Source organism: Psammomys obesus, unplaced genomic scaffold (genome assembly GCF_907164565.1).
Source record: "Psammomys obesus unplaced genomic scaffold, mPsaObe1.curated_primary_1811, whole genome shotgun sequence".
Classification (NCBI taxonomy): domain Eukaryota; kingdom Metazoa; phylum Chordata; class Mammalia; order Rodentia; family Muridae; genus Psammomys; species Psammomys obesus.
The window spans coordinates 9,126,132-9,144,759 of record NW_026596073.1 but is presented as its reverse complement, the minus strand read 5'-3'; the positions used below and the strand labels follow the sequence as shown (position 1 = coordinate 9,144,759).

At 42.3% G+C, this 18,628-nt stretch overlaps 1 protein-coding gene across 1 annotated transcript in view; it reads left to right on the top strand.

The window, feature by feature from the left end:
* The first annotated feature begins 1,770 nt into the window (after nucleotides 1–1,770).
* Nucleotides 1,771–18,628, top strand: part of Trhde (thyrotropin releasing hormone degrading enzyme) — a 481,130-nt gene continuing 464,272 nt past the window's right edge. The window contains exons 1-2 of the mRNA XM_055626014.1: nucleotides 1,771–2,786; nucleotides 14,677–14,950. Coding sequence (XP_055481989.1) covers nucleotides 1,870–2,786; nucleotides 14,677–14,950 — 1,191 coding nt within the window. The 5' untranslated portion in view covers nucleotides 1,771–1,869. The remainder of the gene's footprint in view (nucleotides 2,787–14,676; nucleotides 14,951–18,628) is intronic.

Genomic DNA, 18,628 nt, shown 5'->3' with positions numbered 1-18,628 from the left:
AACTCACGAGAGTCTAAAGGCAGTGAGCAGGCTCTGCTCTGTGCTTCTGTGACTCTTGCTGTCAGCAAACACTGGCCTTCCTAAAGGTGGCAATGAAGTTGTAAAAAGTAATTGTGGCTTAGGTGAAGTGACAAGCTGAGCAATCACGGGGTGTATTGAGTCACCGTTCTAGGAAAACCTAAAGTCATGGGGCCTCCCTCCCAGTTTTCCGTGCATTCTCTTTTGAATGCTGTACTGTAGACATTATGTTTTAACCCTTTTCCCAATCTAAAAATAAAACGCACCCTATGGGGAGTTGGTCTCCTTTCTATTGCTTTCTTGCTAGCCATTATTTCAGTACTGCCCACCTGGCCCCACTACACCAGCATAATATATGCGGCCAGGCTTTGGAGAATTTATTTCAATTTACATACAATTGTCCAAATCCTCTGGCGAGTTTGAAGTGTGATCTGACACCGCCGCCTTCTCCCCAGCAGGCTCTTCCTTTGCTCTTGATGCTAATAGCCCAAGGCTCGAGTTGTCCCTCTGGGGAGCCGCAGTGGGGCTAAGGAGTCGGAAGAGGGGAGACTGCGGGGCTTGTTGCGCTGAAAATTTACAATGCACTCTTGCAGGCAGCTCAGCAACCCCCTCTGTGGCTGTGGGTGTCTGGTGTGACAGAGCGGAGAAAAGCTCTCTAATCTCCCAGCGCCTGCCTCTGCCGCGCAACCTCTCCCCTCCCTCCCGCCTGCCCTGCCTCCCGGCTCGCTCACTCGCTCACTTGCTCACTCGCTCTCCCTCTCCTTCCGTTTCCCCGGGAGTTTCAGTCCCTGAATGCAGCTGGAGTAGCCTATTGGCAATCTAGACCCGGGGTCCGTGGTAACACACACACACACACACACACACACACACACACACACACACACACACCGCGCACACAAACGCGCACACACATGCACACGCGCTGGCACACACGCTCTTCTTCGGTTCTCCCCCGCCCCGGGGACACGGCTCAGACCTTCATCTACCTGAAGTGGATGCCCTGGCCGGACACTTCCTCACTTGTCTTCTCCCGAGGGGCAGGACAACATCGGAAGGCGGGAGGCTTGCTGTCCAGTCCGCAACCTCACGCCTTTTAGCGCCACCACTGCTTAAAGTGTCCAGGGTGGAGAAGGCGTCTTCAGGACGGATGCTCCGCGGCATCCGTGGGACTTCCTCCGGCTGCCTCACTCCGGTCTCTCCCTCGGTCCTCCGGTCCTTTCTCTCGGCTCCCACTGCGGGGTGGAAGAAGGCTCCGGCGCCTTCCGGGCTGCCTCCGCCGCCGCCGCCGCCGCCGCAACTGTCTTTGCGAGCACATCCCGCCCAGAAGACCCAAGGCTGCCGGAGTGCGGGGTGCCGGGCGAAGCCCTAACTTGCCTGCCTGCTCTGCTCGGTGGCTGTCCCCGGCGCCCTCCGTCCTACCGACCGAGAGCCGCCGCCACCGGCCTGGGAGAGTGCGGCGCCGCCGGCGGGGAGGACGCGCGAGCCGCCGGCGCACCGGGGCGGGGGCGGCGTGTGCCCGGGGCGCCCGGGGCCAGCCCGACCGACGAGTAGCGCGCACCCGGCGAGCGAAGCGCTCTCCCCAAGTTGGGCGCGACCCGGAGCCGGCTGCCTCCCCCCCCCACCGCGCCCCCTGATCCGCAGCTGGTGTCCGGAGAGAGGCGGGGCTGATGGGGGTCGTCACTAGCCACCGGAGTCTGTCTTAGGAGAACCCGGGCTGGCCTCCCGGGGGTCCCAGGCGGCGTCGCGCCCTCTGCCCGCGTGCGCCCTCCCGATGACTGTGCTGGAGGTGGCCCGGGTGGCCCGCCCGCTGGGGGTGTCGGAGGGGGCGGGGGAAGAGGAGGAGGCGCTGTGATGGCCCTAGACGGCGAGAGGGGGGAGCAGGAGGAGGAGAAGAAAAAGAAGAAGAAGAAAAAGAAGAGGAAGAAGAAGGAGGAGGAGGAGGAGGGGGCCGAGGAGAGCAGTTCACCCTCTGCTGCCACCACCATGGGAGAAGACGACGCCGCCGCGCTCCGGGCCAGCGGCAGGGGGCTCTCGGACCCGTGGGCTGACTCGGTGGGAGCGCGGCCCCGCACCACGGAGCGCCACATCGCGGTGCACAAGCGGCTCGTGCTGGCCTTCGCCGTGTCCATCGTGGCGCTGCTGGCCGTCACCATGCTGGCGGTCCTGCTCAGCCTCCGCTTCGACGAGTGTGGAGCGAGCGCGCCGGTGCCGGGCACCGACGGTGGCCCCGGGGGCTTTCCTGAGCGCGGCGGCAACGGCAGCCACCCTGGATCCGCCCGGCGCAACCACCACGCGGCTGGCGAGTCCTCGCAGCGCGAGGCCGGCGAGGTGGACGCGCCGGGGACCCCGTCTGCCCAGCCGCCGTCGGAGGAAGAGCCCGAGCCGTGGCAGCCCTGGACGCAGCTGCGCCTATCCGGCCGTCTCAAGCCCCTGCACTACAACTTGATGCTCACCGCCTTCATGGAGAACTTCACCTTCTCCGGGGAGGTCAACGTGGAGATCGCGTGCCGGAACGCCACCCGCTACGTGGTGCTGCACGCCTCCCGGGTGGCGGTGGAGAAGGTGCAAGTGGCGGAGGACCGGGCGTCCGGGGCTGTTCCGGTGGCAGGCTTTTTCCTCTACCCGCAAACCCAGGTTTTGGTGGTGGTGCTGAACAGAACCCTAGACGCGCAGAGGAATTACAATCTGAAGATTATCTACAATGCCCTGATAGAGAACGAGCTTTTGGGCTTCTTCCGCAGCTCCTACGTGATCCACGGGGAGAGAAGGTATGGAGGGAGGCGGTGCCCCGCGCTGCCCCACCCCGCTAGGCGGCTCGCGCTGCTGAGCAGAGCGCAGGCGACCTCCGGGACCCAGCTAGCTCCCAAAATCCAGGAACACGGGGTTGGGGGAAGGAAGCCAAGGTGGGCTAGGATGGGCCTCTGGAATTACAGAGATCTTCCTGGTGCCTAGCCTCTCCCTATTGCCAAGCCCACAAACTCAGCGGCACCAAAACGTGAACGCTGCCCTTCCTGTAGTTCGGACCTTGCTCCTCTTGTTATCTAGGCTTTCGCCTATTTCCCGCTAAAGGTTGCTGGTCATAAATAATGGCAAGCAAACAACAACAAACTTTCCAGGTTCCAGCGCAACCGGGCTATCCGGTCAGGGCAGACACGCCCCCTCCATTCGACATGCCCACCCCCTTGTCTATGAAGAGCTAACTAACCCTGTCCCTCCAGCAGAATCACAACAAGCCTAGGCTTTGGCTTTGCAAAGTTTTTCCAAAATTGCAAGTTGAGATTTCGAGCACAAAGAGAAGTTCCACTGAAAAATGGGGAGGGGGCTGGGGGCTGGAGCGTCAGTTGCCATGGTCAAAATCCCAGAGGGTTACTTTGAAGGCACTGTCAGCCCTCCGGAGGGCTTCTGGCTCCATTTGGTTCTTCAGCTGCTGCCAATAGAAATTAGACACCCAGAAGGGGCGGCGAGTTAGAGCCAGTCTCCAGCCCCTCTGCCAGAGTGAGATTTGGGTTACATTTTCTTAGTTTTTGAGAACACCAACTTTGGAACCAACAGTTCTGTGTCCAGACCGTCACAGTTCTAACAGCTGTGGTAAAAGTCTGAGGAGAAGTGTCAAAGTTGACGATTCTTGGCAGTGATTTACCGCTGCTTCCACTGTTGCTGGCACATCCGTGGTGCCAAGTTCTACTTGATCCCCATGGGGTTCAGGCAGCAGTGAGCACTGTCTGCTTACAGGTGGGAAAACGGAGGGAGGCTCGGGGAAGTCATAATATGACTTAGATCACAAAGTGGGGAGCGGGTAATTCAGCGGCAGAGCTCATACTTTAAATTCTAACTTAGTGATAAGAATAGTACTACTCTCCCTTATAGAATCAGTCAACATGGCCTTGAAAAGCTCCTCACCCAAGGCCAAGCCTGCCTTGTAGTGCTTCGAAGTTCAGAGGGGTGTCCTGGGGTAGTAAGCTTTCACCTATGCTGTCGAATGGATGTATGATTGGGTCTTGTTTTCATTTCACTTAAAATAACTTCGATAAATTAAATGATTATTGGGCAGAGGAACAAGCAGATGAACTAATAAATGAAATCATTACCTATAGGTAGGCTGATGATTAGTAAGTAATGAGGCAGAGCCTCCTGGAGCCTCCTCTTTCCTCCATGAGTCCTGTAACAGCAGGAAGCTGGGGCTCAGAGCAGCCCGGGGCACCTGAGGTCAACAGGCTGTCATCAGAGCTTGAACTTTGGTTTGCCCAGCCCTGGACCAGTGCTCATGGAGCTTGGAAGCTGGCAGAAACAGTTCTTGTGTTAGCGGCTGGGAACTTTTCATTGTAGTGTGGAAGTGTACAAAAGTTTTATTATTTCTAGAGTGCTGTGAAGTAACCTCACATAACCCCAGGCAACCCCTCCACGTGTTGGTGACAATGTGATAGAGACAGCTTCCTATGAGTTAATACGTAAATTATTCATTTTTCTAACACCGGGCATGGATAATTCAAACCATTCACCACCACCACTTCATGTAACACAGATTACAGATTAAAAATATTTTTTAAGCCCAAAAGTTAGATGAATTATACAAAAAAAAAAAAGGCACAGGCACAGGAGGCAGGTTTGCATGTTCTGCTTGGAAACAGGTTCATCACATCAAAATGTTAACAGAGGGAGTTGATCACTGATAAATCCTACTGTAGTGAGAAAAATACTCCCTCTCAGATTCTGTTTTTTGTTTTTTGTTTTTTTTTTTTCCTTTCCTTAATACATGCCAAGATGTATTTGGCAGAACTCAGCTTGTTTTGGTCAGTGCTTTCAAATTAAGAGGACTCTGAAAACGACCAGATGTTTCCGTTTGCCCTGTAACAGATTTCTTGAACCCACAGTCCATGTTTGTATTCAGACCTTCTCCTTTAGTTTTCCCTGGAGATGTAAATACTTTGGCTGGGAGTTTAACCTGATGTGCTTGTGCTTTCCAACAGAAATGCAAGATTCAATATTTAGGAAATCCCAGGACGGATGTATTTCAAAATACAATCTTAGATAAAGTTTTTGTCTTCCATCCTGGAGTGGATAAGGCAAAATAACATTTTTTAATTATTAATTTTATAAGTATGCCAGTAATCTCATAAGTGTACTCACACTCCATACATTCACTTTTGTTGTTCCTGTAAAGGAGACCAATAACAGGGACTCAGCCAAGGCTGGCCTTTTATTGATAATGATTTTGTCCTAAAAATTCAACGTAAAGTTGGCACTCAAGAACTCACTTTCTAAAAGGACACAGATGCAAATTCAAAATCTTCATTTGATTAATGATTACGTATCTTGATATTTCGTTAATCATCATTTCTGCCAATTTAATTACAGGGTGATTTTTGTAGTGAGAACAAATGTTTAATCTGTCAGCAGTAGTCTCAGTGAGTAACTTGACAAACTTGAAAGAGCCATAGCACAGCTTTTCCTTTGCTTTGATTTGTCCCGTTGTAAACAGTAGCACCTTCCTAAGTGATAGTCCTTATTTTTTGTCTCATTTCTCAGAGACCCTAGAGAAGACATTTCCTTTATATTTGTTTGCTTGAGAAAGAGTCTCATGACAAAGGAAAGACTGGATTGCAGCTCTTGAGCTTCTTGCCTTACAGTACTGGGTGATGGGTTTCTAGGTGTGCACCAACCTAGAAAGTAACGATGAATGTTGGCAGGAGGTGGTATGCTGAATTCCTTTGACCCCTGGAAGCTTTTATCCTCCACTACATGTTGGAGACTGCCTGAGTCTGTCCTACAGGGAAAACTGTATTTCCCCACACCGTAGGCAAACATCTCAGTGAATCCTAAGATTCCTTAGTCACAGGCAAATCTTCCATTCTTAGTTATTCAGTTGGCTAAGAGAAAGCTTGTCACTTGTTGAATACTGGAAGTAGCAAGTTATCCTAAAATTAAGATGTTTACACACATATAATAAATCACCACCTTTAGTCAGAACACAGACTTACTTTTTTTTTTCCAAGAAGATGTGCAGCAGGCAGATAAAAGGGGTGTGTATTTATGCCATCGTCTCTTATAGGAGAATACACTTGCTTAGAATTAGGCAAAATGCTCATTTACCTGAAGTAATTGCCGCTTTTGGGGAGCCAGATGGTGTTGCACACCCATGTTCAAAGTAGGGTACCTTAATTTAGATCCAGATGGTCGGATTGAAGGCGGAAATTTACCCAAAGTAAACGAACATTTTATTCACTCTTGAAAAGGAGACTATTTTTCTTTGACAAACTTTGATTGGGTCTATAATATGCAAAGTGACAGAAGACAGAATAAAAATAGACGTTCTTTTCCTATAAAGGATTGTTTAGAGAGAAGCCGTGATCTCTGAAAAAATGAAAATATAATTCTTGTCATTCTCAAAGGGAATTGGGTGCCATTCTTTTGCCAAAATGTGTGGAATATGATGAATTTCCTTTCTTGGTAGGTGTATACTCCTTTGTGGTTTTATTGGACACAGTATAATGCTTTATAGGCTTTTTAATTAATACCAATTATGATATTAATAGGTGCTAGAAACTGAGTACATTGTTTTGATGTTGAAGAAGCCTCATTCCTCCAATTCTCATTAGTTAGTTTCACATAAGTGGGAGCATACATGATCTTTTCTCCCTCTCTAGAAGGCTGTAAACTGAAAACTCCAGAAAACATTAAAACATTTATTTATTTAATTATTAGCTAAGAATCCATTTGTATATGATACCTTGTTAGATTTGGCTCTGTGTTTTCCTGTCAGACACACATTAACTGAGTACTAACTGGATTGTGGTCGTAGCTCAGAGTGCTCTCCATAAGGCAAAACAACAACAACAGAAGTTCTGGTCCTTAAGTAATGATTCGTTCTGGTAGAAAAATTCTCACAGCTAGTCTTTGTCTTTTGTATTTTATCTTCATTCATTTATTTATTTTCTGCATTACCATCTAATTTGATTACCTTGAATGGTGAGAGAGTAAGTACTTGGTTCCTTTGAAATAGTTAAGTTAGCTGAGGTGTGTTTTTAAGTATTTCGTGCAACTTGGAACAGAACCTATCTGTTTGGGATCTCTCGCAAGCAAAAACAGATTTGCTGTTGACTTTCCCAGGGCTTACTTGGTTTATACAATGTCTTGTTTCTTTAAACTAATTTTTGCTACATCATATTTGTGGATAAGCTTGAGGCAATTTTATAGACAGTGGTCTAGCTTTACTGAGATTGGTCAATATGACTACAAGAACAGGAGTCACCACTGCAAGTATGATAATACAAAAACAAGAAGAAACAACTATTCATTTTTTTTAAATTTATTTTTTATTAATTATAGTTTATTCACTTTCTATTCCAGATGTGGCCCCTTCCCTCATCCCCTCACACTGCTACCCTCTCTCCCTCTTCTCCTTCCATGCCCCTCCCCAAGTCCACTGATAGGGGAGGGGTCTTCCTCCCCTTCCATCTGACCTTATCTATCAGGTCTCATCACAACTGGCTGCATTGTCTTCCTCTGTGGCCACAACTATTCACTTTTAAAAATTAAATGTGCCACACTCTGTAAACCAAACCATTCCTCCTTGTCTTTATGCTCATACCAACACCAGCAACAATCACCCTTATTCATTTCTGTCAACATAACCATTACTGCTATCCTCATTACCACCATCACATCATCCTTATTCTCTTAGTTTCTTATATGTTCTTTAATGTTTCCAGATCAGCAGCAATGCCTGTTCTGCTTCCCCAGACAGTCTTAGAAGATTCATGAACAGGCACAGATGGATGATGATGACAGCCATGTAGGATGTAGTAAGGGTTTGGGTGGGATGCAGGGGCCAAGCTTCCTGCCCTCTCCACCTCTTGGCCTTTGGTTGCTTGGAAAGTTTTGACTTATGGAGCCCTGTTATCAGTGTGCAGGAAGGCTGTGAGTGAGTCCTCCTTGTGTACACTTACGTCCAGGATAATGTTTTACTGTAATAGTCTAGACCTTTAATTATGAAAATTGAGTAAATAGACATCAGTCAGAGGAAGTTAAAAAGTACCATTAGTTATGTTTTCTTTACATTATTATTATATTATTGTTCTTTTTGACTGTTCTGCTGGGAAGAGAGAATATGTATGTTTGTATGTATGTATGTATGTATGTATGTATGTATGTTTAGTGTGGTTATTCTTCTCAATCAGGGACTTCCCAAACTGCCTACTTGATGCTGTCCTAACTCTGCTATTGAATACTTCTGTGACCTTGGCTTGTTTTCCATTGTTTCTTTTTTGAGGTCCTCCTCTGAAAAACAGGGACAATGAAACTGATTTATAGAGTTGTGACAACTGTACCAACACTGAGAATCATCTCTGACAGTTTGTAAGAATGTCTGTGGGTATTAAACATTATTGAACCATTTTCATGATTGGCACTCAGCTCTGCAGGCTGGTACAAAGTGGTACAGGACTGATGGTCTGCTTTGGGGTTTTTCCATCTTTTGGACATTGGGAAAAAGTTCATAGTAAAGGAATGGTCACAGTGTTCCTTCCTCTGTTTGCTGTTTGATTTGCTGCCCAAGCAGAGTTCAAGGAGGCAAGGGGAGGAAGAAGCAAAGCCTTGCCATCATGAAAGAAGAGCGTGACAAGAAAGGCTGTAGCATTTCATGGCTTCAGAAACCCAGGATGAGATAAAATCTTGTGACCTAGAGAGGACCGAGGGGGCAAAAAGATTGTTTAACAGAAGAAAAGCAAAACACTTTTATTATGGCAAGGCAGCCCGCCAGCAGCCACCAAGCACAGAAGGCTCAGTACGATGCCATTATAGCAAGCAGACAAATGTTAAGTATGGAAGGACTGGGTCTTAGGCTTACATATTGCTCCCAAGACTTCATGTGGGTTTTGACAGTAGCAGTGCTTTATGTTACTCACATAATGCTCTGCCTGTTTCCAATCTAAAACAAATGAATCTCAGACACTAACTTTATTTATTCTTATAAGAACCTATGGCATGACCTGGGAAAGTAATTTTAGTGCATTATAGTACTCTTTATCAATGCTGATCCAATACCAAGTACTCACGTTTGATAAGAGTATTTAGCACTACATAAATGGGAAAGCAATTACCAGTATTATGCTCTGTTTTTATAACACGATTATTCACATATGCACCACTTCCCACATACATATTGCTGGCATTATTGCATTATGTTTTTAGTTTACTAAAATGGTTATTTAAAAAATAGACTGCACGCTTGCTCAGAGCATTGAATATTCAGGAGGAGTGCTTCTCCTCTGAAGTGGCAGAGGTTTAATGACTCACTGAAGTACATAAAAACACACAGTCTAAACAAAGACCCATTTTGGCTTAAAATGTTTTGTCATTGGGTAACAATTTGCATTTTGATTAACAACCTAAAACTTGAAATGGTACATGTGTCACTTCCATGACCTTGTAACTTGGTGGACTCTAAAAGGGTGTATGTCACTCCTAGGACTGACTGTGTAAGAGACTAGTCCCTGAAATCAGCAGCATTGTAACTGATTTGGATTGGTGGCTTTTGTGTCTGACCTTGAACTTCTGTGACAGTGCAACACCAGTAGCAGTTGCTATAGGATTAAGTTTACAAAACGTTTCTTTCACTGCATGGTATTTGTGGTGTGCACACAGGAGGCCCAAATGACAACCCTGTAAACGCATCCTGCCATGTGGAGGGGTTCTCTTGATTTTGTTGGATTCCAATTGAAAAGTCATGAATCAGTCTTCACACTAAGTGTTATGCAAATGGTTACCTTCTCTGCATATTTTGCCTTTATGGAAAAGGCAAACTGAAAATAATGGAGCAGAGACTGTTTTGTATCACATACCGTAATTTGTTGGCAATATCAGCCAGCGTTAATGGATTACTTCTGCTAAATGTTATCATAATGACTTGACACAAGTAACGTGCCTGGTGAACTTCCGCAGAAATAAGAAGAAATCAATTCTTTGTGCCCTTCGGAGGCAATGCAGAGAGTTGAGCCTTCCCTCTTAGCTCAACCAAAATGTCAGATAGACAAATTGTTGGAAAAAAAAAATCAAATAATTTGTTGTGGATAGAAGAGAATTAAAATACATGCATGTTGCTCACAATTTTTTCTAGTTATGCTAAAGTGACATTCTTGGAATGACACTTTCAGAATATCACTTTGGGGAGTGGAATTTTTTATGCTAATAAGCACATTCATTGAAAGATAAAAATGACATCTTTTAAAAAGAAGAGAGGAAGAGGAAAACAGACAATAAAACACTTGTCCCTGCTACATTCTGTTTTGTTTTTCTTTTTGCTGTTTTTGTGTGAGTGCATGTTTGTGTATGTATGTATGTGTATGATGTGTATGTATGTCTCCTATTCATGCTGTTTTTTCAAAGTGTTTCCATATGTTAATTTCCTCTCTTTCTCATACTTAGCATCCTGCCAATACCTCAAACTCACCTCAAATTAACTCAGGCACCAAAATCGTGATTTTCTTCTCTAAACCACTTTTTCTAAAAGCCTCTTTGAAGTTTTAAGTGACAGAAAACTAGGAAGAAATCTACTTTTCCCCAACTGAAGATGATCATGAAACGTATGCAGTGGAGATGAAATTATGCTCCTAAAGTCCTACAGGGACTGCTCTCTGTTGGGGGCGTCGGCCTGAGACTGGTCCTGTCTGTTAGAGAAGAGAGTTATCAGTGTGAGGCAGTGAGAGTAGACACTGGGCCTGGACAGGGCCAGAGCCTGCAAAACAGTCTCAGGGTAGCAGCTCTGCATGTGTGTCCAAACTCTTTCTAAAAGGGCTTTTCTGTGTTCATTATAGTGTGCTCACGCTCCATTCACCTCTGATCTTCAAACCACCATCCACATTCTCAGGACAAGTCTTAAGCTTCCTTGTCCAGAAAGCCTTTGAGTTTCGGAGGCACCTTTACTCCAGAGGAAAGTTAAAATGTTCAGAGAGAGTTTTGGTCATCTGAACCGGGGACAGAAGATTCTGCTGGTCTAGCGTCGAGGCAGACCGCTTCACATCCCCCATGATGAATGATTAGCCAGCCTAAAATGCCAGTAAGATGAAGGCTGAAAAATACCCCTGAGCAAATACAACTTCGTCATATGTTTTCCTTATTTGTCTTAGCTTTTGGTGAAATAACTGTTCAGGCTTATGTTTAGATTTATTGCTAGGGTTTGCACTCCTTTTAGGAAAAAAAGCATATATATTTATATTTTCTTCCAAACTTTGATCACTCAAAACAGAATTGATTGAGAGGAGCAAATACATTGAAGAACTTGCAACAACTATTTAGTGGTAGTGTAATTTAATGCTTTTTTTTTTAAATAAAGGAAATGCACCATATTTGGGGAATATTTTATTTCCAATTGTCTAGTTTTAAGATCTTGAACTTAGAAAAGACTTTAAATGCAGCCCAGTTTGGCTGCTTCTCTTTACCAAGAGACCTCTTTTGATTTTTCTAAATACCGAATTAAAATTCAATTGCGATCATTCTCAGGTGCCAGACTGTGAAATTGGTATTTCCTCATTTAGACATTATCAGAATATATGGTAGCCCTCTTTGCATAGATATAAATTGCATGTGTGAATTCATTAAGAACATTAATTACAGAAAAATGCACTGGATGATCTTGATAGCTTTTTTTCAACATTGACTTAAAGTGCTACCATCCCTATCAGTATTTACCAAGTAAGGCCAAAAGAGTCTGCATAATGTGTTTCCTATGTATAAATATCTGGCTTATTAATTTCTTATGGACTCAGATGTATTTAGGTTCTTTCCTCTAATATATTTCTACCTTTAATTTACTTACGTCAAAGACATCTTCTATTTTTAAGACATCTACATTTTTAAGTATAATGTCTTTGATAATAAACTCTTACAGAGATGTTTTTCTGCTATTGTCAGTTCTCTCTCTCAGTTTCTGTGTGTGCGCGTGCACGCGTTCAATTTGATTACAAAGACTTTAAGAACAAATGGCTAAAAATAATTCCAGCGTCTAATACAGTGAGAAGCTTCACATAAAACATATATCCATTTATTCAAAGATTGAAACAGAAGTGTTCACATATGTGGATGTTTAAAGGAAATGTGTGTCCTCATATATGCAATTCCATGATATTGTCTAACTATCCCTGAGGAGAAATACTAAGCCCCGTAGTTTTGTTTTTTTTTTTTAATTAATAAGTTGAAAGATAAGATTCTTATGCATTATGTGGTATAAAGTCATGGGAAGACGAAACTGTGAATGAGCACATTTTAACATAAAGGTGCTGACATCTCATTATGCTAAACTGTATTACTATCAGCAGAAGATAACCAAAAACATACCATGATTCCCATCTATCTTTACAGAATATTCATTATTACCTAGGATTGAGTTAAACCATTTTTATTAGTTATTGCTAAAAATAAACTTTATTGCTTTTTAGAATGAATTTAGTTTTTATTTGGATCAAGAACATGTGTGTTCTGGGCCCAGTTTTGGGCCAATTTCTAGTGTGTCTTTGGACAAACCTTACTGGGTGTACATTTTTATTTTAGAAGTATATAGGAGTGGGATAATTTGTTTCTAATATTTCCTCCATCTTTAATCTTTTGTTTGTATAAAGATTTATAACTAGAACCTCTTTCCCACATATTATTACATTTTATCATTTTGGCAGTTCCATGAGAAGGGCCAAGAAAACATTATTTTCTTTTTACTAATGAAAAAATAAGTTCAGGCAGTTAAGTGACTTAACCAGGTCTGGAAAATAGGAGCAAGTGCTGTTTGAAAGATGTTCTCAACCCTCCCCTTACAATCGATTTTTTAAAAAGTCTTCTTTTTGCTTTATTTTAAAAATGAAACTTAAAAATGTATAAATGGTAATAGTTGTAGACTCCATACTTTAAAAAATGGTGTGAATATTTAAACCTCATGGTTTATCCAGAGATAGCCAATAAGATCTGTTACACATGGCGACTTATAAAGATTGGGTAGCAGATCAGATTCAAAATGCGTGTCTATTTGCAGTGACTTACCAGTGACTTACATCCTCCTGTGTCTTATGCTGAGAATTAATCGTAAAGCCAAGCTTAAGTTCTGAATGACAGTGTATCATGCACTACTGGCCACATGGGCCCCGAGCGATAGATAGGGGAATGGTGGTGAACTACTCATGGAGGAAAGGGGCTTCGAAAGAAACAACTTGAGAATTTACTAATGTCTTTTGCAGGGTCTAATGCTGACTTGCCGTATAGCAAATTTTATAGATGAAAACTTCAGCTTTTTATTATAAATTATTTCTTAATTATAAGAGTGTCCTTAAAGTGCGTGAGTGTCTTCATTTGTCACTGTGGGCAACGAAAGGGAACAGAATCCTCTTCTAATTAGTTTTAGTGAAATGCAGCTTATCAGGGAACGTATTATTTGATGTATGCGAACTTATTTAGTTTATACATTGCATAGTCTTTATATATTTATTTTATGTATGTGTGTATGTGTGTGTGTGTGTGTATCATAGTACTTTCCTATTACATATGGGGAACAGATTCTAAGATCCTCAGTGAATGCCTGAAGTAATGGCTATACCCTAGCACTACGTATACCCTATTTGTTCCAATGTGCATATATCTATGATTAAATATAATTTCTAATTTAGAAATACCAAGATTAACAACTAGCAATAAAACAGAACATCCCAATAATATTCCATAATAAAAGTTGTATAAATATGGCCTCCCCATATCACGTACCTCAAGTTCTATCACACTATAGTAATGTGGGTAATGTAAACTCAAAAACAAGACAAAACACACAACCAGTTAACAAAAACACTGAAGCCATGTGTAAGGTGAGCCTTTTTTTTTTTTTTTTCTAAAATGGGTCACTCTCTGCACTGTGAGGTGTAAATGTAAATTACGGTGCTAAGAAAGGATGAAGGCCTTGTGAATCAGCGGTGGTTGCTCCTCGCCTGCCTGCTGCAGCTGTTTACCCCGATGGGAGCTTTACACCCCTTTTATCCCTGTGGGAGCTTTATAATATTTGTGGACTTAGACTTGAGTATTTCTTATTTGGGAGAAGGTTTAGCATTATCAAAGTAAGTGTGGCTAAAAGAGATTTTTGGAGCCAGAATTCAGACCAAGATTTAATAGATTTCACAATCATTTATTTTAGTTAGCATAGGTAGATTGTGTGATTTCATGCGAGGGTATAGATATTTCCCAGTGAAGGTCCATGAGGGTTCCCAGCCATTTGAGGACAGTGTTTAGATTTCAGTTTCATTATCTCTATATGTTGGATGCCCTAGGCTTCAGGGAGGAATGTGATATACACAATAAAAGAGCCATTATTTCTCAATGTTTGCCAATGTGCCTGTGAGTTGTTTCTCTGTAGAGTGTAGTGTTTCATCCAACAAGGACTGCTCTGGGTTCAGAGAGTTTACATTAATCGAGACAAAAACTTCCCTGAAGAACTTTTATTTTGGGGTCAGTATATTATATATGAACTGTACTTTTATGTTACTCAGGAATGAAGGCATGGTTTAGTAAAATGTGTATTTTCAGATTTATCAAAACATGCTATCTGAGGTATGCAATAGGGCCATTATTTTAATTGAAGCATCGCATGTAATTGGAATGTCATTTTCTCCTTCTTTCTTTCTTTTTTTTTTCCAGATTCCTTGGTGTCACTCAGTTTTCACCTATACACGCCAGGAAGGCGTTCCCATGTTTTGATGAGCCAATCTACAAGGCCACTTTCAAAATCAGCATCAAACATCAAGCAACCTATCTGTCTCTATCCAATATGCCAGTGGAAACATCTGTGTTTGAGGAAGATGGATGGGTAACAGATCACTTTTCACAGACCCCTCTCATGTCCACATATTATTTAGCCTGGGCGATTTGCAACTTCACATACAGAGAAACTACCACCAAGAGTGGGGTTGTAGTAAGTATTTTCCACCTATGATGCTTTTGATACTATACACACTGTAAAGAAACCTGATTTCTAGGCTAATAGGAGCCACTTGCAGCATCTTCACATCTGATAAGTCCGAAGTCTGCAGGTTTTGGAAGTTAAATGTTATTAACTTATTTCGAAGTCAGATAGGAGCTGTTGCCCCCACTGCGATCTATTTTTTATTTCTTTATCCATCATCATCCCCTGCTCTCATGTGCTCTGTTTTTCCTCGTCTTCACCCCAGGCTTGGGTATGCCTAAAGCAGTTCTTTCCTTTCCAGGACAATTTCTTGATTCCTATTGGATTTTTCTATTATATATTTTTTTCAAATGTATAGAAAATGATACAGTGAACTCTACATACCTATTAGCCAGATCTGAGGAGAATGAAAACCATATTGAATAGCGGTGAAGCTATTCACCAGTAATAAAGGGAAGAGTTAGTGAGACTTCTTTCTCTGATCTCACCGTATTGCACTCTCCACTAGGAACCCACCCCTCAACTTGGTATTTGTCCTTTCCATGCATATTATTATACATTTAATATATGTCTTAGTTAGCATTTCCATCGCCGTAGAGGGAGGCCATGCATGGCAAATCGTAATAAAGAAAACATTTAATCGGGGCTGGCTTAGAGTTTTAGTGTGAACTGTTTTAGTGTGAAGCATGGTAGCACTCAGGCCAACATGGTGCTGGAGAAGGAGCCAAGAGTTCTACATCTGGATTAGGAGGAAGCAGGTACTGACATGGGGCCTGGCTTGAGCATTTGAAACTTCAAAGTCCACCCCCAGTGACACACTTCCTCCAGCAAGGCCACACCTACTCAACAAGACCACACCTCCTTACAGAGCCAGTCTATGAGCCTCTAGGAGCCATTTTCATTCAAACCACCACACTGCATATGTTCATATTCACTTACAATACTTAGTACACTTTAAAATTCAAGAGACTTTATATTATCCTGCATTGTATAATTCTCTCATTTACTCTACTTTGGTAGAGTGAGGTACTGCAGGCATTGTCTGCAGGCGCTTGTCCTTGGCAGCCCCCTTCAGTAACATCCATGTGGTCTAGGTATCTTTCTACTGAGCAGTAGTATGCTGAATGAGTAATTTCTTCCTAATTTCAATGTCTATCACAGTAACTATACATTTATTTAAAATCCCATATTAATTATAAAAGCATTCTGGTTCTCTTTTTTCCACACGAGTAGTTGGGGTTTAAATACGTTAAGTAACCTTCCCAGGGTAAGCCACAAGTCAGATCTCTTGGTCTGTCCCCATGGTTTAGGTTTTCTTTCCTGTGTCCAGGGAATCTCTTTTACCACTTTACCTACATGCCTTTGAGAGAATTTATCTTGTCATCTTCCCCACCACATTGCTCCATATTCTATTTTCCTTGAGCATAGCAGAATAGGTGAATAGAAAGTTATGTTTTTAATCTGTAGGGATTCATAGCACTATTCAAAACCTGAATTTTGAAAAAGTAGCTTTGGCTAAAGATTTTTTTGCTCACTGTTACGTTTAATTTAAATCACTGTGAAGCCTGCTTAAAAAAATAAAATCTGCTTGCATACAAAATTAATGCCATTATTGAAAAACTACATAGTGAATTCATCTGTATAATCATTAAAATAATACCCTAAATGCTGAGTGTAGAGGGCTAGCAGGCATTTTACTCTTTGGGGCTTATAATAATTTGAAATGTTGAATTCCTCTGATGCTTGTTGATTTTTTTCTATGGACATTTCAAGGCTGTACTCATTGGACCATACAGAGAAAGGGAACATGAAGACATCTCATTTCCTTTTGTGTCTTCTAAAGTTGATGATTGACTCACAATGGCTCAGCTACCATAAAGTACACTAGAAATGCTTCTGCATAGTATATTTTCTTTAAAGGACCTCAAAAGTATCCTCAGCCCTACATAACTATCCTTGCTGCTAAGAACAGTTTGTAAAACCACTCTAGTTTTTAAAATGTGCCTTTTTTATTTTTAAGAATCTCTAAGTATTCAAGAAATATTTTAACATTTATACTTAATAATTTTAATGTAGAAAAGATAAAACACAGTAACAGAGAACATTGAAAGGTCATCTGAAAGAAAAATTCAGACTGTATAATCTAAAAATACCAAAATCAGTAAAAAGGAAAACAGAATTGCCATTGGGAGCCCTTGTTTATCAACTGTGGAAATATAGTTTGAAACTCCACTCTTTTTCTGTCACCCCTTTGAAATCCAATCTATTTTCTTCTCACTGACTTTCCCCTTTATTACTGGGGCACATGGGAATGACATTTCTCAGCCCTTAGAAGCTGGAAGGAGAAGAGATTTAGCTTTAGAGTCTTGGCTCTGGAATGGTCATGTGAGGTCCAGGTGGTCATTTCAGATGAGAAGCTGTGGCTGAAGAAGGAACTGGAGTAGAATATTAATAATAAGGAGCTGGATCTCACTGTTCCCTAGGTGTGAGTGCTAGGGCCACCCTCATCACCATCATCATCTGCTTTGCAAACTGTCTAAACTTTAAAAAACGCTGTTCGAAATAACTCGAGAGGAAGAGTCTAAGATCTCCCTGGAACACAGGATGCAAATACAAATTAGATACTTAATCTTAATCTGCAAATGTATTGTCTTTATCCATTCCTAAAACTGTTTTCCTATTTTTCTAAATATCTATTAATATTTACAAATTGAGAGATGGCCCATAAAATAATTTCTTGCTTCTCTTGAAGAGTCAAAAGATGAGGCCCCCTCCCTCATCTCCTCCCAATCCCACCCTCCTTCCCTCTTCTCCCCCATGCTCCTCCCCTAAAGAATCTTGGATCACTTGACTCACATCCATATTCTGTAGTATTTATTTCTCTATTATTTTTTTCCTGCAACATACATTTATTGACTATTGTGAGGTGATACAGCTACAAACAGAAAAAAAAATGTTGTTTCTAGGGATCTTGTAATTAGAATCAATAACCATTCACACATGTAACATGTAAAGTGGTGATTTATGCTGTGAAGAAAGTCAATGGGCTGAAGTTAGTGGTGACCAGCTCATTTACTTCTCATTGCCACATACTCCAGAGTAGCCTTATTCCTTAGTACTCAGTCCATTTCACAGTTGTATATTACCTGCTGCAATCCTGCATACACTTTGATTTCAGCCTTAATCTCGAAACATAATTCAGGAGGATAGTCAGGGACTGCATATGAGGAAAACAACACATTCCCTAATTATGAATTAGTATTACTAGTATTCATTAATTGTCCAGTAGGGGCAAAACAATCCCATAACCATTACAAGACAGAGAAATTGCTGACAATTGCAGTGTAGGGACATATTTCGTGGAGAAGAGTGGAGTTAGTAAGACCCTGCATGATGATTTGGTCCTAGGGAAGCAAATACTGCAGGCATGCTGTACTTGGTTGGGGAAATATTATCAGGAAAAGATATAGAGATAGGAAAGTCTGTATGGAAACTAGTGTAGTAGGATGACTACAGATGGGGTTTTATCATCAAATATATCTGTTCCTGAATTCTTGTCTTGCTTCTCTGGGACCTCAGTTCATTACTTAATGTTTTCCTTTTCTAGTTTTTCTTTCTTTCTTTCTTTCTTTCTTTCTTTCTTTCTTTCTTTCTTTCTTTCTTTCTTTCTTTCTTTCTTTCTTTCTT